This window comes from Diplotaxodon limnothrissa, linkage group LG9, assembly GCF_057381915.1.
Source record: "Diplotaxodon limnothrissa isolate DT_005_m linkage group LG9, D_limnothrissa_male_GT1.1, whole genome shotgun sequence".
Lineage (NCBI taxonomy): Eukaryota > Metazoa > Chordata > Actinopteri > Cichliformes > Cichlidae > Diplotaxodon > Diplotaxodon limnothrissa.
Window position 1 is genome coordinate 34920577 of NC_140604.1, and position 19345 is coordinate 34939921.

Sequence of the window (19345 nt, forward strand, 5' to 3'; positions counted from 1 at the left end):
ATTGTCTATAATGCCAAATTCTTAACCACAAATCCACCTTAGGGCTGGGCGATAAAACAGCAACAGAGGTTATCACAGTATGAACTCAATAAAAATTTAACAAAAGCTCAATAATGGTTTTGCGAATGCTGGAAGGGCAAAGATATCCTCAGAAAGGTAACTCTGCTTCAGTAGTTTGGAAATGACATTTGGCAATTTATAATCTGGAGAATGAACAGATCAGCTAACATCAGGCATTATTTTTTCTTCAAATAGCAGAAAGTAATTACAGTCCCAAACTAGTGTTGTTAGTAGACGCAGACCCTCAATTCCATACGACTTATCCAGCAGCAAACGTCAACATTTTCAAGCACCGGGCCTTTAAACTTCAAATAAATAATGCACTGATTTATATTAAAGTAACTATGTATGGAAGCTTGTTTCCTTCAGGAAAAAATAATAATAATAAAATAATAAAACAAAAGTAATCGCCAGGTAAAAGGTGTGTCAAAATTTTAACAGTTCAGTTTAGATATTTCAAAAATTGAATAGTACTATTGAGTATCTTGATTTTTAAGGTTACTACTCAGTAAAAGCAGAGATATCAAGACATGAAATTTTGAGTTGGTAAGTTTAACTTTCAAGTTACTTTTCAGGATCTTGAAATTTCAAGATACATAACTTGAAACGTCGACCTATGGAAAACAAATACATTTCCCCCCGAATTGCAGGAACAAGCTTTCACAATAACAACTATCAACTGATATTTATTTATTTGTTTTTTAAATTGTGCTCAGATTCTTAGCCTCATCGCCCAGCCCTAACCAACTCTCACTACATAGTTTCCAAAACACAAGCAAAGTACATGTCAAATAGAAACTGAACGTTTTCAGTTGTTCTCTTTGTATCAGCACAGATGAACACAAAAGAGGTACAAGTCCTCATGTACTTTCAGAAGAAAAGGTGGGGGTAAAATGGGACAAGCCGTGCTAAACAAGTCCAGGGCCAACTCAAGAAACACGGATAATACTGTAAGAGGACTAGCTAGGCTGACACTTAGCTAGAAATCCTGCTAACTAGCTTAGTCATGTTTGGTCTTATCTAATCCGGTCAGTTAATATTAGTTAAGATATGTTTTTACCCAGTAGGTAGGTGATGTCCCAGGATCCAATTAGCAAAACCCAACCTTGTAATCAGAGCTAGCTAGAGCTAACTAACCAAACCAAAACATTAACAGAGTAAACACAAGTCTGGGCAGGCTGGTTAATTCTAGCTAGCCTGTAGCATTTTTAGCCTGTGGGCGATATGTTGGAACCCAATAAGAAAACCTAAGCTTATATTAGAGATAAGAAGGGCCAACTAACCATACCAAGTTATTTAACCAAGTTAATCCGTTGCTAGCTTTGTTATAGTCAGTTATTGCCATCTAATACTACCTTTTTACTATTTTGATATCTTAGGGTTTTTATCATCTTGCCTGCTCTGGTCAGTTTTTCCAAACTAACTCTAACATTTTCTAATGTCTAATTGCTCCCGAAGAAAAGCTGATGCCAATGTAGGTAAAATACCGCTAGCTAGCATCATACCGGTTTTTAACCGTGGTATTAACAAATTCCTTGCCATTTCTATGTTCTACTAAATTAGCTTCTATTTGGGTTAGTGTTCATGCCGTGTTTGAAGCTACACTAATGAGTTAGCCCTGGCTTGCTTTGATTTGGCCCACAGTAGAAACCTGGCCTGCAGAGCATTAGCCCAGCTTAGGAAGACATAGGATTTAAAGGGTTGCCTACAGAGCTGCTCGTCGGTTGCTTTAATGGTTGCAGTTAAAAAGCAGAAGTTGAGGTAAACTGAACCTAAGTCAGGTATTAGCGGCGTTACACATTAGCACGCTGGAGGCCCTGTAATAAACCCTATAAGAATACTAGGGGGTGACAATGAGAGACAGGTGGGAGTCGCGCACACTCACACTCACACCCATACACAAACACAAAACCTTTTGATTTGTTCAGTTACATATATATAAAAAAAATCCACGAAAATGAATTCCCATCCCTACACCTAAATGTCACTGGTAATCGCACACATGCAGAAAAACAGAAAATACTCGAGCATCACGTGCCTCATGTTTAACTCTCTGTACACACATGGAATCAACTGAGAATGATTATGAGTGAGAAATTATGAGCACACACACAGGCCGACTCACAGGGTGGCTTCAGGGATCAATAGTGTGATGGGTTTAAAAAAAACAAAACAGGAAGAAGAAACACGGAGAACACAAACACTATTTTCTGCCCTTTCAAGAGTTCCTCTTCACACAGAAATGCGACTTTGAGAAGTTCGTGAATGTTTTCTTGTGTTTTGCCGAGCCGGCCAAGAGTCGGAACAACGGCGAGGCGTTTTCCAGTTACAAAAACAAAACAGAAAAAAAGCTACCTCGGTCACACGGTGGCAGGCGGCCGCCAGTTGACGGTGGTGGTCTTTGTGGTGAATCTGGGCCGCTTCGGCAGCCGTGCAGCTGTCGCCTCGCTCTTCAGTTTTATCCAAAACATATCAAAAATATCGACTGGTCAAACCGGACAAGCGGTTGGTGAATTTCTAATTTAGGAAATCCGAAACGTTGTGAAAGCATATTGTTCAGACACGTGTGTCGCGACGTCCAGCTCTTAATTTAAATACCGAAGAAGAATGGCAGATGCCATGTCTCAGTCTCTGTCTGTCTCTTGGCGTCTCCAAAGTTGATCATTTCTCTAAGAAAAATCTAGAACAATAATAAATCGTAACTTTATTCTTTTTATTGCTGAAATATAGATTCCCCCGCACAAAAAAATCTTATGTAAATCATTGTCATCATAAAAAGCTATAAAAATTAGATCCATTCTCCGTAATAATGCAGATAAAGATATAGCAAAAACATCTTTTAGGACTAGTAGTAAGGCACTTCAAGAAAACGAGGATTTCGTCTCTCTATCAAAAAGGGTTTCAGGGCTGGTTTTTGCATCGTCATCAAAGGTGTAGCGTCTCTCCGACCGTATGGCACTGCGGTGTTGTGGTTAGGGGTTCGCCCTCACTCCACGCCCACCAGAGGAGGCTCTCCGTTGGGCAGGATGTGTTCCAGAGGGGGCTTGGCGTGGATCTCCAGCAGCCCCTGGATAAAGCCCTGGGTGGGGGTGGCTGCTGCCGCTTCCCCTGGCGGGCAGTTGGTGGAGGAGTGAGAGGGGTCTTTGGAGGCGTTTGGGTCAGATGTCAATTCGGCGCTAGTAGTTGTCTTTGTGTCAGTAGCTTGGCGGCTGGGAGTCGAGTCGACGGCGGTCACAGGATCCGAGTCCCCACCGGACTCTGTTGGTTTCGAAGGGCTCTGTTCCTCCCCCTCGTCTATCACGTCCTCCTCCTCCAGCTCCTTCATCCCGGCTGCGGCGCTCCCGCACTCACTCTCGTTCTCTGAGGGCGGGCAGGTGGAGGTCGGGGTCGGGGTGCAGGAGTCACCGTCCTCGCTGCCGGCGTCGTCGTTGGCGCCAGAGGAGCCGTCAGCACCGCGGGTTTTCAGGTGGATCCTTTGGTGCCGGACCAGGCTGTGCTTCAGGGTGAAGGTCCTCTCACAGGTCTGACACTGATAAGGACGCTCACCTGGAGGCAGGACGAGCGAGGAGTCAGAGCGAGGAAGACAGTACAGGTAACAACAACAAAGACAGTCATAAATGTATAACCACAAAAAGACCACAACATTCACAGCCACAGGTGACCTGTGTGACCTCAGGTGTGTCGTACCTGTGTGTGACCTCAGGTGTGTCGTACCTGTGTGTGACCTCAGGTGTGTGACCTCAGGTGTGTCGTACCTGCGTGTGACCTCAGGTGTGTCGTACCTGCGTGTGACCTCAGGTGTGTCGTACCTGTGTGTGACCTCAGGTGTGTGACCTCAGGTGTGTCGTACCTGTGTGTGACCTCAGGTGTGTGACCTCAGGTGTGTTGTACCTGTGTGTGACCTCAGGTGTGTCGTACCTGCGTGTGACCTCAGGTGTGTCGTACCTGCGTGTGACCTCAGGTGTGTCGTACCTGCGTGTGACCTCAGGTGTGTGACCTCAGGTGTGTTGTACCTGCGTGTGACCTCAGGTGTGTTGTACCTGCGTGTGACCTCAGGTGTGTCGTACCTGTGTGTGACATCAGGTGTGTGACCTCAGGTGTGTCGTACCTGTGTGTGACCTCAGGTGTGTGACCTCAGGTGTGTCGTACCTGTGTGTGACCTCAGGTGTGTGACCTCAGGTGTGTCGTACCTGTGTGTGACCTCAGGTGTGTTGTACCTGCGTGTGACCTCAGGTGTGTCGTACCTGCGTGTGACCTCAGGTGTGTCGTACCTGCGTGTGACCTCAGGTGTGTCGTACCTGTGTGTGACCTCAGGTGTGTCGTACCTGTGTGTGACCTCAGGTGTGTGACCTCAGGTGTGTCGTACCTGTGTGTGACCTCAGGTGTGTCGTACCTGCGTGTGACCTCAGGTGTGTTGTACCTGTGTGTGACCTCAGGTGTGTGACCTCAGGTGTGTCGTACCTGTGTGTGACCTCAGGTGTGTGACCTCAGGTGTGTCGTACCTGTGTGTGACCTCATGTGCCGGGTCAGGTCCTGCAGAGACCAGAACCTCTTGGAGCACACGTTGCAGATCTTCTTCCTCTTGTCCACGCGTCCTCCGGATGACTCGCCGCCCTCCAGGCTCTTTGGTTCTGATGCCTCTTCGTCGCTCCTCTCCTCCTTCTCCTTCTCCTCTTCCTCCGACTCGCCACTGTCGCCTCCTTCACTGTCGCCTCCCTTTGCTCCTTCCTCTGTCTCCATCTCTGTCTCCTTCTCCTCATCGCCGGGTTTGCTCTCCGGCGCCGCCTCTTCCTCCTCCTCCTTTGCCGGAGTGGCTTCCTCCGCTGTTGGTAGAGGTGGAGTCGGCGTATCCTCTGAGAGGTGTGCCCTCTCGTGGCGAGCGAGCGTGGTGGCGTAGCGGAAACTCTTCTTGCACACTCGGCAGACATGTTTGTAGTCCGGCTGCTGTTTTGCAGCGAGGCTGTAGGACGAGGAAGACGAGGAGGAAGCGGGCGTGTCCTTCTCCTCTTCTGGGCTCTCGGGCGCTACTTGGGGAGTGGAGGTAGCGGGTCCACATGAAGATGAAGATGAAGATGAAGAGGAGGAGGAGCAGGAGGGCTGAGAGGACTGCTCCTCCTGGGCGGAGCCTGAAGATGACGTGTTGAGTTTGAAGTCGATGAGCTTCTTGCCAAAGTTCAGGTCCAGACTCTTGTTGCTGTGGCAGTCGTCATCGTCGGTGCTCTCCACCTGGAGGAGGGTTTTAACATTTATGACATCATCACATGACATGTGAGGCGTCTTTTTTTTTTTTTTATTGACCTTTTTTGAAAAGAACAGGCTGCTGAAGGTGCTGCAGCACCCTCTGGTGGACGGTTGAAGGTTTGAATGACCACAAAAACAAAATTAAATATAGCGTCGATCTTACATCCTGTGAGCCGAATGTGTGTGTAATCTGCAGTTTACGTATATTTTACTCCATAATTTTGCTTTACAGAGAAATACTGTTTGTATCTCAGTGCTGGGCTTTTTAAAGACCTGTTCCCACAGCTATGTTACCTTGCTGCTGTTTGGAGGCTGTTTGCCCTGTGCTGCTCGGGTCTCCTGCGCCCCCTGCTGGTCCGGCTGCTGTGTGGTTTCCGTCTCCTGCTGCTCGGCAGGTCCGGGAGTCGGGCTGAAACCTGCAGCACAAAAACAGCTTCAGGCGATGATTTAAAGGGTGCCTAACATCTTCAGACATCAGCAGACTCCAGGAACAGGGCAGTTCTGCAGTTTGACTCTGGCACTAAGGTGAAGCCCTGGATTACTTCAGCTCCACTTCCTGCCACATGACACCAAATCTTTCCTTCACGACTCGTTATTAAAATGTTACCTTGGCTTGGTTTGTGGGTGGGGCTTTCATGGTTGCCTTCACAGTGGGTGGTGCTATCAGAGGTGGGGGCGGGGCCTGAGTCTGTAGATGAAGCGGTATTGCTGAGGTTTTGTGCTTCTGGTGCCATCTGCTCCGTCTCTGATTGGCTCTCTGTGGGAGACAGTCAACAATCAGTGCTCTGAACTCATCTTGTGTTGGTTGCCGCGGGAGACGCGTCTGTGGATGTAACGGTGATAAAAACTGGTTGTTCTCTGACCGGCGCTCTCATGCGAGCCTTCGTCGCCGCCTTTCTTCACGAGGGCGCCGTTGCGTCGCAGCGTCCTGTGGGTCACGCCGTGCTTCCTCAGCAGGTGGCGCTCACAGTTGGATTTGGTGGAGAAGAAGGCGTCGCAGCGCGGACACGGGAATGGCTTCTGACCTGGGTGAAGACCAAACGAGAACCAGGTTTCCATGGAGTCAGGCACCAGTTCAACACCAGTTTCGTGTGTGTGTGTCGTGGTCATTACCAGTGTGTGTCAGCATGTGTCTCTGCAGCGAGCTCGCCCACGGGAACACTCGGGGGCAGAAGGGGCAGGTCAGCTTCTGGACAGAGTTGGAGTAAGCGTTCTTCTTTCCTTTGGGCTGATTCACTGCCGCCGGCTTCGCCTCCTCCTTAGCTCCGCCCTCCTTCTCCTCCCCTCCTGTTGCTTTGTCACCATCTGCTCACAGAAAGAGTTTGAATTAAATCAAGGGAAAAATTCAACCTGCTAACAGATACGTTTATTATCGATGACTAAAACAAATGAACATTTAAATATTTTTATTTGGGTTCATTTGTAGTTTTTATTTTTTTGACTGTAAGTTTTGGTTGCAGGAGTTTCCTGGACACAGTTTCCTGCCCCCACCTCTCTTTCCTGCCAGGTCAGCAGCGCCTGTCTGCAGGTAGTTGCTGAACTTGTTGGCGTCTGTGTTGGCGAGCATCTTTTCCACGCTGGCAAACTCGCCGCTCGACTCCAGGTCGATGCCGCCGACGGCCTTCTCCTTCAGGCCGAGGCCAGCTGCCTTCTTCCTGGGCCTCCTCCTGTTGGAGAGAAGGTGGAGTCAGCGGGAGCGCTGAACATAGCAGCAATGTGAATAAAGTTATTTGAAATGGCGCCCACAAACCTGGAGGGTCCGTCGGAGGCGTCGTCGCTCTGTCCCTCCAGGCCGGCCGAGGCTGCGGGGGCGTCTGTGGCGGAATCGGCCTGAGAGGAAGCGACGCCGGCAGCGTCGCGCTTCAGCAGGTCTGGGGCGGCGGACACAGAGCTGATGATCTGAGCGATGGAGGCCAGCGGCGGCAGCTCTTTGAGGGTGCCGGAGGGTGAAGAGGTGGCGGGTTTGGGGAGCAGTGGTTTGAGGCGCTGGGCTCGCGCCGCATTGGGGAGAGAGGTGGGGGAGGAAGTGGAGCCCGGGGGCAGCTGGTAGCAGCCGAGCTGGGGGTGGGGGTGAAGCGGGGAGGGGCCGCTCGCCATCTTCTCGTCCTTGGACAAAGCCTGCTGCTGCTGCTGCTCGACGATGCTGCTGCCGCTCTGCTCCGTCTTTATCTCCCTCAACTCGCCGCCGCTCGCCGCCTCCCTTCGCTGTCTCTTGCTGGGGATGGACAGGTCGATAGGCTGGTCCAGGTCGGCGCAGTCGAAGGGGGGGGCGACGCTCTCCAGTTTGACCCCAGGTGACCCCGTCTGGCTGCCAGCGCCAGCGCCGCGGCCCTTGGCGGAGAAGTCGAGCGGCTGGTCCAGTTCTGCAGGATACGTGACGTTCGCCAGTTCCTCCACCTTCACGACCGGGATCGGAGGCTGGCTGATGCCGTTCAGCGCCAACGGTGTGGTGTGGGCAGTGGCGAGGGCGGTGGCGGGCAGCAGGGTGGCGATGTGCTCCTCGATCTCGCGCTCTTGCACCTCAGGGTGCTGCTTCAGCAGGTGGTGGATGCAGTTGCGTTTGGCTAGGAAGGCAGCGCCGCAACGTCGGCACTCGAACGGTTTCCTCTGGCAGCCGTTGTGCGTGCGCAGGTGGATCTGCAGCGCCCGGTACGTTTTCAGGTCCTCGCCGCAGAACCGGCACAAGGTCTCGGCTCCGGTGCAGCCCGTCTCTGCGTCCTGGGTGGAGGTGGTGCCTGTAGTGGTGATGGCGGCTGCGATGTTCGCCGTGGTTGTCGAGGTGACGTACTTGATGTTTTTCTCGATGTCCTTCCTCGAGGTCTTGGCGTGCTTCTTCCTGAGGTGGCGCTCGCAGTTGGCCTTGACAGTGAACGGATAATGGCAGACGCGGCAGACGTAGGGGCGCTCTCCGCTGTGCGTGCGCAGGTGACGGATGAGCGTGGCTTTATCAGGAGCTACATAGTCGCAGATGTTGCACTGGTGGGGCAGGATGCCGAGGTGGAAGCGCATGTGTGCCTGCAGCACGCCGGAAAAAGCGAACACCTGGTCGCAGAAACGGCACGGGAACGAGCCCGAGTTGTTGCCGCCTTTGGTTCCTGGCTTTCTTCCGCTAAGTCCCACCTCCTCGTGTACAGCTGTAGTAGCAGCAGGCGGCGAGTCAGACAGGGGGGTGTGGGCCTCATTCATGCACTCCGCGTCCATCTGCCCGCCGTTCCCGGCTGAGGACGAGGAGGGCGTTTTGAAGAGCGAAGGCGTGGGAGGTGGCAGGCTGGGGCTGATGCAGCCCAGTGAGGCCTGCTGGGAGCTCTGCAGCGGCGGAGGAGTCGTCGTTGTGAGGCTGGAGCGAGGGCTGATGGGAGGTTTGGGTTTCAGTGGCGGCATCGCCTTCTGACCCTGAACTTGACCTGCAGGAGGAGAAACAGTCGGTGAGCGTCGGGATAAATCTACTTTCAGAGGCTTGAGTAATAAACCGGCTCCAGCCAGCACCCACCGTTAGCACCGCTGAATCCTGGAGCTTTGGCCAGAGGTGGGAGTCCTATCTGATTTGGTGTGGTAGTCGCCACTTTCAGGATCTGCTGGATATCTGCCAGCTCCATAATCCCAGTACCGCCTGCCTCTCCGGGCTTGACGCCTGACGAAGCGGCGCTGGCTGCGGTTGCGGTCCCGTCGGGTTGCAGGAGGAAGCCGGTGGGGAAGGGCTGCAGGGACAGCAGGCTGAAGGCGTCTCTCTGGGAGAGGCCCTGCAAGGCCGAACCCGGGGCCTCCAGCAGGGGGATGCTGAGGGCCGTCAGACCGCTCACGCTGAGCCCCAGAGTCAATCCCAGACCTCCAGACAGGTAGCCTGAAGCCGGCTCCTGGGGGAGGCTGGAGGACGGAGGCTCCACGTGTATCACCTTGATGCTGTCCAGGTGGGCCTGATGGATCTCGTCATCTGTGGGACCAGCGTTCACCTGAGGGACACAGAGAGGAAACGTGCTGGGTTAAAAGATCACACGCACACTGTTTTAAAAATCAGTCTTTTAAAGACCGCAGAACAAAAAAACAAAAACTTCTTTGTAAAAACATTTGTACTAGTTGGGTTAACATTCGTAAAGTTGACGCACAAGTTCAGCCAGGAAGTCATGGCCCTGCTTTCCCACGCTATTAATCTCAACGCTGACATCATCTCTCTCGTCCAATCCTCTTCTCCCATCAGCCTCTGCTTGGCGTGGTTCTGCTCTCTGTTTTTCTCCCTTTAAGACTCTTTTGTGGGACCCACCTCATCCAGAGCTCTATTCAAGCCACCGCCAGCATTTGGACTCCTGTTCTAAATCCCATCACATCCTGTCACCAATCCTGATCTGTCTGCATTTTGTTCTTTGGCACTGAAGTATGCTTATTTCAGTTTGTGCTTTTAATTTGAAAGGTCCACGTGTGTGCCATGTTTTTACTTCCAAACATACCTTAGAAACGTGCTGAAGACCCAGCCCTTCCAGGAAGTTGGACTGCTCTGCAGGCAGGGCTTCTTGGTCTGCGTCCTGCTGGTCGTTCTCAACCTCGTTCTCTGCAGAACCTTCTCCTTCCTCCTTCGCCTTCTCTGCGGTATCCTCCGCGCTGGTGGTGGCGCGTTTGTCGGGGTGAGAGTTGGTTTTATGGAGGTCCAGGGCTGAGCGAAGGGGGAACGCCTTGTCGCAGGACTCACAGACGAACCGGTGGAACTTACTGATGCATCGTCTGAGATTCGTCTCACACCAGACCTGGACGGGAAGAAAAACGGCGTTAAAACTCTGAATCCCGACATTTCGATCCAGGAAGCGATCCACGGGAACACGGTGACGGATGAACACCTGTGCAATGTGAGGAAACTTCTTGCAGGAGAAGTCAATGAAGGCCAAGTCATTGAAGCCGGTGGGGATAGAGGGGTTGCTCTGGATGAAAGGGCGGCCGCTGGGGTCCTGGGGGAGGAGCTTATGAACCCCCGCATTGTGACGCAGCAAACCACGGTGGGTTCGGAAAGAAAGGCAGCAGAGATCACACCTGCAAACACAAACACAGAAGAAAATGCTGCCTGAATGTGAGGCAATAATTCAAGACAGACTTGAATCAGAAAAAACGTCAAATAATCCAAAATATTTGGTCACTGAAAAACAAGAAAGCTCCTCCCACACATGTTAGCAGGAATCTGGTTTTTCTCTGTGAACTTCAAACAATCATCAGATTGACTAACGACTGGAAATATCCTGTTAGTCATCCGCTCGGAGGGTTTAAATAGTGAGTTTGTTTGTTTTAAGAAGATGGAGAGGAGAAGTCCTCGATGTTTGCCCAGAAGAAGGAAAAAATGTTTTCATTGTCCTTCATTTTTGCATTTTGAAAAACCTCTGAACTCCCGCCACCAGGAGGCGACATCTCTCCTTTTTGTTTGTGGGGACCAGCAGGCTGACAAAGAGGAGGTGATGACATCATTTCGTGCCTTCCTGACTCTTGTTTTTCCAGTTTGAAGGCGCTCACTCACGAAGCTCGTGCTAAAGTTTGTGTGAAACTTTGAAGCCAGCAGAGAGGATGTGATCTTTGAGCTGATTCGTGCTCGTCCGTCACCTTTTCACGGAGGACTACAGACACAGCTTGATACGTGGAAATCACACCGCTGGTTATTCAGCGGGTTAAAGACACACACGTGCAGGAAGACAAGTGTGTGTGTGTGTGTGTGTGTGTGTGTGTGTGTGTGATAACCCGGTGTTGGTCCGGCTCTCGTTAAGCGCTGAGAGGACAGCTGCCCAGTGTCTGCCGCAGTCACACACTCTTATCACATCGTGTGTGTGTGTGTGTGTGTGTGTGTGTGTGTGTGTGTGTGTGTGTGTGTAATCCCCTCAGTTACGCTGTCAGAGGATGGTGGGGGTCTGCACCATATGTGGAGCAGCACTTGTTGAACTCCATCAGTCAGACCTGCACCTCCGCCCTCATCCATCCGAGCGTCTGTGTAACAATCAGCCCACTGGTGAAACATCGATCACTGTGCTGCTGACTGTCATCGTTTTAGTTTTAAGCAAAACAACTCCAGTGTTTCCTGACCCTTCAAAGTAATCACGTAAAAAGTCTTTAGAGGTCTTTATGTTTTTATTACATGAAAACATTGCAGTGCTGAGGTGACGGCGTTCAACAAGCACGAATCATGTTTACGAACTACAGACTGCGTCTCGCTTCGTGTTGTGACAAACGTCCTTTTTTAGAAACTTTAGATGGTTAGTCGTTTCTTCATCGATCGATCGAACAAAGAGACCAAAACCATGGCCTGAAACAGGAAGCTGGAGCAACACGGTGCCTCCTGTGTCTGCGCTTGTGCCTCTACAAGCTCACTTTCATCTGATTGGTCAGCTTGAGGAAGCCTGCTGAGGGGCAGCTGCCACTGCTCGCGTGCTGTGTGAGCATGCCTGAGACGAGGCTGAGAGCGGCCTGAGCGTTCGACCTGACAGCAGTGACTCCCAAATCGAGGGGTGCAGACCCCCAAGTGGGCGGCGGCACTACTGCAGCTACAAACTGATGTTAAACTAATACAGACAAACCGTGTTGTTACTCCTGAACATGATGCAGGAGGCCACGCCTTTGTCACAGACACAGTCTGTAATCACCGACCTGCAGCCGAGGCGGTGATGTGACGGCTGCTCGTCGTCTCGGAGGTTTCACATTCCCTCACGCACTTCAACACCTAAACACCACCTTTTTGTCTTCGTCTGGTTTTAATGTGACCGAACATCCACCCATCATCCTGGGTGAGGTGAATTACGCTCCATCCTCCTCCATCCCTGCAGGGTACTCGATCCTCTTACCGGCTGATTAGGGAGGATTTACAGCTAAATATTCTCCTTCCTCCATAACAAGCTCAGCGCTGCCCGCTCGCCTCCTCCTCTCCCTCATCACAAACATTCTGTGCTTCCTTTCTTGTTTCCTTACAGCTCTCCATCCTTCCTTTAACCTTTCTTTCTGTCTCATATCCATCCTCCTTTCCTTCTCTGCTCCTTTCTTTCCTTTCCTTCCTTTATTCTTCTTTTTCTTCTCTTCATGTCCTGCTTTTATATTTCTTTGTATCCTTCCTTCTCTTTTCCTTGTCTCCTTTCCTACCTATCTGTCTGTCCATCCTTACGTCCTGTTCTTTCTTCCTCTTTTGAACTTTATTAGTATTTTATAGTTTTCCCCATTTCCTACTTCAGTTCTGCCTTTTCCCATAGTTCCTCATCAGCTTTCCTTCCTTCCTTCACTGCGTCCTTCCCTGTCTTTTAGTGCCACTCTTGGATGTTTCTTCTTCTTTACTTTGCTTTTCATCCTTTTTTCATCTCTTTCTTGTCTCCTCGTGTCCTTCACCTTGCTTTATTTCTTTACATTGATTCCTAATTTTCTCTTTCTTCTTTTCCTCCATGTTAAACTTTGTCGCTGTTGTGTTGCCATAGTGACAGATGTTCCTGGTACATCCTCCTTTTTCACTTCTCTCTCTCTTTTCCCCAGTGTTTCTCTGCCTCCCTCGTCCCCTCTCCCAGCCGACCATCGTCCAGATTCATGAACAAACTCTTAATTTGAAAGGTCGGATAAGTACAGAGTGTCTGAGAGTAAAGTTAAAAAGTAACCAAGTAAATGTACTCGATGAAAGGAAATGAGGATAGGACAAAAGGGGAGGAATCAAGGAGAGAAGCCAGAAGGGCAAAACCATTTTAAAAGAGGAGACAAGAAAAGGAAGTAGGAAGAGAGGGGAAGGAGAGGAAATGAGCAGAGGAAAGGTGAAGAAGAAAGATGGAGGGGTTAAGGCGGTACCTGAGGGCGGTGTCAGGGTGGGTGTCCATGTGCGCGTCCAGATCCAGTCTGGAGCTGCAGGTTTTGAAGCAAATGGGACAGGGCAGAAGCTCCTCCTCCGAGCCGCGGCCCACCACTGCCTCGTCTGCCGTCGCGTCCTCCGCCACCTCGACACACAACAACTTGTTATCTCCCTTAACCGAACAAACCCCACCCCTTCCTGATGGCCGACGCTCCCGTTGGTGTTTTTACCTTCTTGTGGGGCGGCTCCTCTCCGTTCTCCTCCTCGAGGCCCTGCCTCCTCTTCACGGATGGACGGCGGCGTTTGGTGGGAGAGGGGGGGCTGATGGGGAGCAGGCCGCTGGCTGGGTCCTTCTCGTGAATCTTCATGTGTCTGAAACAAGAAACGAAGGTAGGTGGCGTTTACCTGCATGCCATCAAAAGACCTGCGGAGTCATCGTTAATTTAACGAGGAACGCCGGGAATTCTGGGAAAGCCTGACGAGAGCTGATACCAGTCAGTGGTCTGGGAGTGTGTGGGGATACAGGAGGGGGCGGAGCTACAGCAGCCAGCGAGACAGTGCGTGAAAGTGTGCGTGCGTTTGTAAAGGTCATCAAGGTCACAAGATACAGCAGTGAAGAGGTAAGGAGGAGAGGAAAGGAAATGTGAGCAGGAAAGGAAGTAAGGACAGATGAGAGGAAATAAGGAAAAGAAAATAAAGCAGAAAAAAAAGGAAGAAACAGCAGAAAAAATCTTTAGGAAGGAAAGGAGACGAAAGGAGGTGACATCAGGAGGAGACGAGGAGGTGCTGTGAGGTAATGAGTGTTTAGGACACACAGGCAGGTGTGGGGCTGAGGAGCCCGCATCTATAAATAGGTGTCAGGCAGCGAGCTGGACGCCCATAAGAGGTCCTCACACTCAGTCAGCAGATCTGAGAGCAGCTGACAGGAAGCTGCTCATTAACCTATCAGAGGAGAGGAGAGAGGAGGCGGCCAACCAGAGAGCAAAGTCTGCTCAAACCGCACTGTGGCCCTGCAGCCGGCCAATCAGAGCGCAGGAAACCTGCCCAGTCAGCTGACACACAATCCTTATCACCCAGTGTGTGTGTGTGTGTGTGTGTGTGTGTGTGTGTGTGTGTGTTGCAAACAGCTGCTGAAGTCCACATATCAACACACACACCAGAAACAGAACAAGGAGAGAAGGAGAGGAAACAAGTAATGAAAGAAGCACCGGGGGAGGAGCAACGGGAGCAAACAAGGAAGGGAAGAAGAGGTGATAACAAGGAATCAAGGAGAAAAGCTAGGAAACAGAAAAGGAGATAAGGAAATGAAACAAGGAAAAAAAAGAGCAAAAACAAGAAAGAAAACAGAAACAGAGGAAACCTGAAAACGAGGAAGGAGGAAACAGGAAAGTAAATAGGAAGAGAGCAAACTCCTCCTCCTCAGGTCGTCTCCCTACAAACTGGAGTGAAGCAGCTTCAGAGACAAAATGGACTCTGTTTCCTCCTCTCTGCTCGTGTGAAGCAGGAAAATCTCTGAGAGGATGCTCCGCTCCTCCTCCTCCTCCGCTCAGTTTGCATTGTAAATCAGCGCCTCATCCGTCTCTCCGCGCTGCTCTTTGTGCTCGCTTTCCCGGGCTCGGAGACTCGACAAACCGGCCCGTCGAGTTTCCGTAAAGGTGGATTTTGTGAGTCATAGAAAACCCCGCGTGCCTGAAGGGAGCACGTGTTTTTGTCTTCTGTTAGACTTCAGGAAACATCGAGTGTGAGCGGTGATGGAGAAACTGGAGCGACAGCTGATTCCTCTCATCGCATTAGTTCAAAACAAAAACACTCAAACAAGAACAAAGTCTGCGCCCGTAAACACTCACACATGACTGCAGCTTTATGCTACAACAAAGCTCTTTCATCCAACTGCTGCCTGTCTGCAGACACGCGCTCCTCCGCCTCAGCTCAGGCGCTTAAAGACATTTCTGCTGCTTTAAAACTCAGAGCAGCTCAAAAACAACGCGAGCACAGGCAGAGCCAGCAAAACTGAAGCAGACATGATGACACAGGGAAAAACGGCTGCGACACCCAGCAGATCTGAGAGCTTCTGTCGGCCTACAGTCATTCCTTCCTGCCCACAGCTCCTCATACCATCGCTGAGAGCGAGGACGCAGAGACAGGCCGACATCTGTCAGGCTCAAAGCAACAGGCTGAACAACAATCCTCCAGCACGCACCGCAGAGCCTCGGCTAACGGCTCAGCGCAGAGCTCCAATTACTCTTCAAAGTCCAAACAACGCGGCTCACATGGAACAAAAGTTGATTCTTTTCAAAGTAAAGTCTGTAAAAACTTACAAAAACTTACTAGGCTGCTTTAAAGGCGCAGCTTTTCAAAATAAAACGCAGTAACAGTGTTCCCATGTAAAACATGTCTAGTTATTGTTATTACAAATTATTATTACAAATCAGCTAATACATGTTCAATGCAGCGTGCCATCCCTGACTTCTCTCTTTCTTGTAAAGTTTCAAAATAAAAGCCCAATCAGGTAAAAATAGCCTCAGCTAGAGGCTAGCTAAAAATAAATCAACAAATATAAGCCTGAAGAACAGGAAGGATGCTTTGGAAAATGTGCGAATGACGATTATTATTAAAAAATAAAAAAGTATCTGAAATACTCCATTTCAAAATAAAATGCACATCGACCTTATAAATATTAGCATCTGCACTTTTACACTTCCTCTTGTAACGTCTGGTTTGGTGTTTGTTCTGATGCAGACTCTGGCTAACGAACACACACACACACACACACACACACACACACAGACCTACGCCCAGTCATTTATTTATCAGTGATGTCCAGCCTTCACCATCAGACCAAACAACCTAACTGTAGCCTGCGTGTGTGTGTGTGTGTGTGTGTGTGTGTGTGTGTGTGTGTGTGTGTGTGTGTGTGTGTGTTTATATTGGGGTTGGGTTGTTAAAAGTCATCTTCCAACTTCCTGTGTAACCCCCGCCCCCTCTCCCCCCCACACACACACACACACACTAGGAGTTTGGTGGTGTTCTCCCATGACGGTTGGCTGGTGATCATGTTAAACTCCAACTTCCTCCCCCAGAGTTTGTATGGTGTGTGTGTGTGTGTGTGTGTGTGTGTGTGTTAAGCAGTGACACTGACATAGATTTTTTAAACTCTTAAAATGTGGGCATATATGAGGTCGATGTAATCCAGATGTTTGCCTCTGCATGTTAACTCGAATGAGGTGCTCGTCTCCGATTGGCTGGCAGGTAGCAGGACGTGTGTGTGTGTGCGCTCTGATCACCTGTGCATGTTGCCGTTGGTGGTGAAGGTCTGGCCGCAGACGTTGCATTTGTAGGGCCGCTCGCCGCTGTGGACCAGCATGTGTCTGTCGAGCGACGAGGCCGAGCTCAGGCATTTCCCGCAGATGCTGCAGGAGTGATCCGTCGCTCCGGCGTCGGCGTTGTGCTGCGGGACGTAAGGCACGCTCAGAGTTACCTCGTTTTTATGAGCGGTCACAGAGCAGACGTGTATAATGTTTGACAGTGTGGACGCGCCCCTTCAAAATAAGAGTCTCATCACACAATAGTGGTACCCCAGTAAAAAACTAAAGTCCTAAAGAATAAAATAATAATAAAACGCACATGTAGATACCGTGTGACCATTTATTTATATAGCAGCTGCTGTTTTGCGTCTGCTGAACTCACCTTCAAAATAAGAGCCTCCTGGCTGTATAGTAGCCTGATTTTCTAATGTCACTAGACATGTGTTGGATTTAAGTAGAAGTAAAATCCTGCAGTAATCTGGTAACAGACTGTTGGCAGGATATTGGCGAGGCCATCAAAGATCTTAAACATGCTATCCTTTCAAAATAAAATACACATCTAGGAATACACGGGAAGCAGACATACTTTATTCTGAAAAGTTATTATTTGGATTTTACTTATTTGGGCTTGGACACATCAGCCTGACTTTAAGGAAAAGAATGCTTTGTAATATGTTGAATTTTCAAGATAAAAGCCCCAAAAGTTACCTGTTTGAAAAGCATAATGCTATTGAGTAAAATAATGCTTTGAAATATGTTCATAACAGAGGCTGCCCTTTCAAAATAAAATTCTAATCTATACCCTGCTCATAAATCAAGCGGCAGCAGCTTTGACACACAGAAGGTTTCTCCTGAACATCTTCAGTTATTTCTTTAGCATCACGTCACAGCGGGGTGTGTTTACCTGTCTAATGTGCATGGTCAGCTGGTGCTGCGTTTGACAGTTCTTGTCACACAGTGGACAACAATAAGATGAGCTGTCGTCTTTGGTGTCCTGAAGGAAAGGAAAACAAAGATCAAAGGTCATCCAATCATGAAGCTACAAACTGTCACATGACCCGCGCAGCACTTAGACTCACACCTGACTGGTTTCTTCTTCTTCTGTTATATTTAAAACATGCTACCACAAAAACCAGGCTGAAATAACCAAATCACAGTGATCACCACAGTCAAAACATTACAGCGCGTGGGTCACATGACGGCGCCGGCTGGACCAGGCTTCACCCCGTGGAGCATGTTTGTGGCTTGACAGCTGTGTCCAGATGTGGGCTGAAGTGGCCCAAGTTTGACCCGATGACCTAATGTCAGCCGATGCCTCACATCCAGCTGCAACACCAACCGAGCGGCTGCAGAGCTGCACACACACAAATCTGTCTTTCTATCATCGTGGGGACCCGTGCTAATATAATGATTTAGGGGGACTCATGTTATCGGGATTCATTCACAGACAGACGGCCCTAAAACAAAAGGCCTTGATGACCTCTTTGAAGGTGCATCAAATTGTGAAGACCCGAGGCAGACGGCTAAATGTCCTCACAGTCAGGCCTCGTCTGCTCATCATTCTGGGAGGAAACGTTGAGAAAACAATCTCTACAAATTACTGCGCGCGCACACACACACACACACACACACACACACACACACACACACACACACACACACACACACACACACACACCCTCCACTCAGAGGCAGCGCTTTCCTTTTCCTGCTGAACCACAGGAAGTTCTGACGCGGCGTGGAATGCCAGCGAGCGTGATGGGAGAGGAGAAACAAACCACAGTGACGAGGCAGAAAAACATGAAAAGGAGGGAAGAGGAGAAGCTGCACGTCCTGCTGTGGGCAGCAAAGGCGGAGGCCGGGCCAAAGCGGCGCGGTCGAGGTGTCGCGTACCTGGTTGCGTCGTGCGTTGCGACCGGGAGGGGCTCGCATGGCTGCCGTGAGGGACTTGCTCGGTGAAGGGCTTCAAACGGAGAAGAAGACAAAACATTTCACACATAAATAAAAAGTTTCAAGAGAAACAAAACAGACTCAACAGCTTCCTTTTGAAGAAGGTGTTTGGTTTGTTCCTGCTTTACAAAATGAGTCCCAGAGGAAAGAATTTGGTGAATTATGTGCAGAATCTGTTTAATAAGCAAGCGGCTTCGTTCTGTTTGGTTTCCATCCTGATGGGGTTTATTCCTCCAGAGGAGGTGGGGCTGTTGTCATGTTTCCTGCTGTGCTTCAGTGATTTTAATCCCGCCCGGAGCGTATGCGAGTAATTACACTTACAGCTGAAATGACCTCCTGTTGTTCTGTGAGCTGTCATTTAAATCCTGTTAATTTCTTTACATTTTGTCCCGTTGAAAGCAGCCGAGCTGTCTATCAGCACTTCCTGTTTGTGACGAATCTCTCAGGATTGCAGCGATGCTGAAGGAAACTTTAACAGCTGCGTTTGGCCAAATCTTATTCAATGCCGTTGACTTGTCCTGCAGACGTGTCTGGCAGCATTTCGTCCTCCACCCACAGATGTTAATCTGGAGATGTAGCTCTGTGGACACCGTTTGACTCACACGTGCAGAAATGAATTCAGGTTTGAAGCTAAACATCGACTTCAGCTCATCATCTAAACTTTTAACTTTTCAAAGTTTTTAATCAAGTCTGAAAACTGTCTGTAATCACCTGGGGGAGGGGCCGGCGGAGGAGGAGGCTGAAGGGGCTCCACTCCCACCGTCTCCGCCGTTAATGGTCCCTGTTGCTGACATCACTGCTGACATCATGGCATTAATGGAGGAGAGGTCTTCTCCTCCACCTCCCACGGTTCCTCCACCTTTGTCTCCGTTCTGTAGTTTCGCTCCTCCGCTCGCCACCTCCTTTGCTCCTTCCATCACTCCGTTGATCGCTCCTGAAGAGCAGCATCGCTGACTGTTATTACTCTGTTAGCTAAAACCATTAAATGTTCACCGGGGTTTGGCGCGCA

The 19345-nt window shown here is 49.9% G+C and overlaps 1 protein-coding gene across 2 annotated transcripts in view; it reads right to left on the minus strand.

Moving 5' to 3' along the window:
- Positions 1-602: 602 nt before the first annotated feature.
- The window catches only part of rreb1a (ras responsive element binding protein 1a), a 52102-nt gene continuing 33359 nt past the window's right edge, over positions 603-19345 (minus strand). For both annotated transcript variants that reach the window (XM_085363131.1, XM_085363130.1), the window contains exons 4-20: positions 19048-19270; positions 18280-18349; positions 17291-17380; positions 16366-16529; positions 13312-13453; positions 13081-13226; positions 10128-10317; positions 9744-10037; positions 8792-9251; positions 7052-8705; positions 6793-6968; positions 6415-6606; positions 6165-6326; positions 5909-6058; positions 5596-5717; positions 4563-5286; positions 603-3606 (exon numbers count right to left, since the gene is read on the minus strand). In XM_085363131.1, coding sequence (XP_085219257.1) covers positions 3047-3606; positions 4563-5286; positions 5596-5717; positions 5909-6058; positions 6165-6326; positions 6415-6606; positions 6793-6968; positions 7052-8705; positions 8792-9251; positions 9744-10037; positions 10128-10317; positions 13081-13226; positions 13312-13453; positions 16366-16529; positions 17291-17380; positions 18280-18349; positions 19048-19270 — 5519 coding nt within the window. In that variant the 3' untranslated portion in view covers positions 603-3046. The remainder of the gene's footprint in view (positions 3607-4562; positions 5287-5595; positions 5718-5908; positions 6059-6164; positions 6327-6414; positions 6607-6792; positions 6969-7051; positions 8706-8791; positions 9252-9743; positions 10038-10127; positions 10318-13080; positions 13227-13311; positions 13454-16365; positions 16530-17290; positions 17381-18279; positions 18350-19047; positions 19271-19345) is intronic.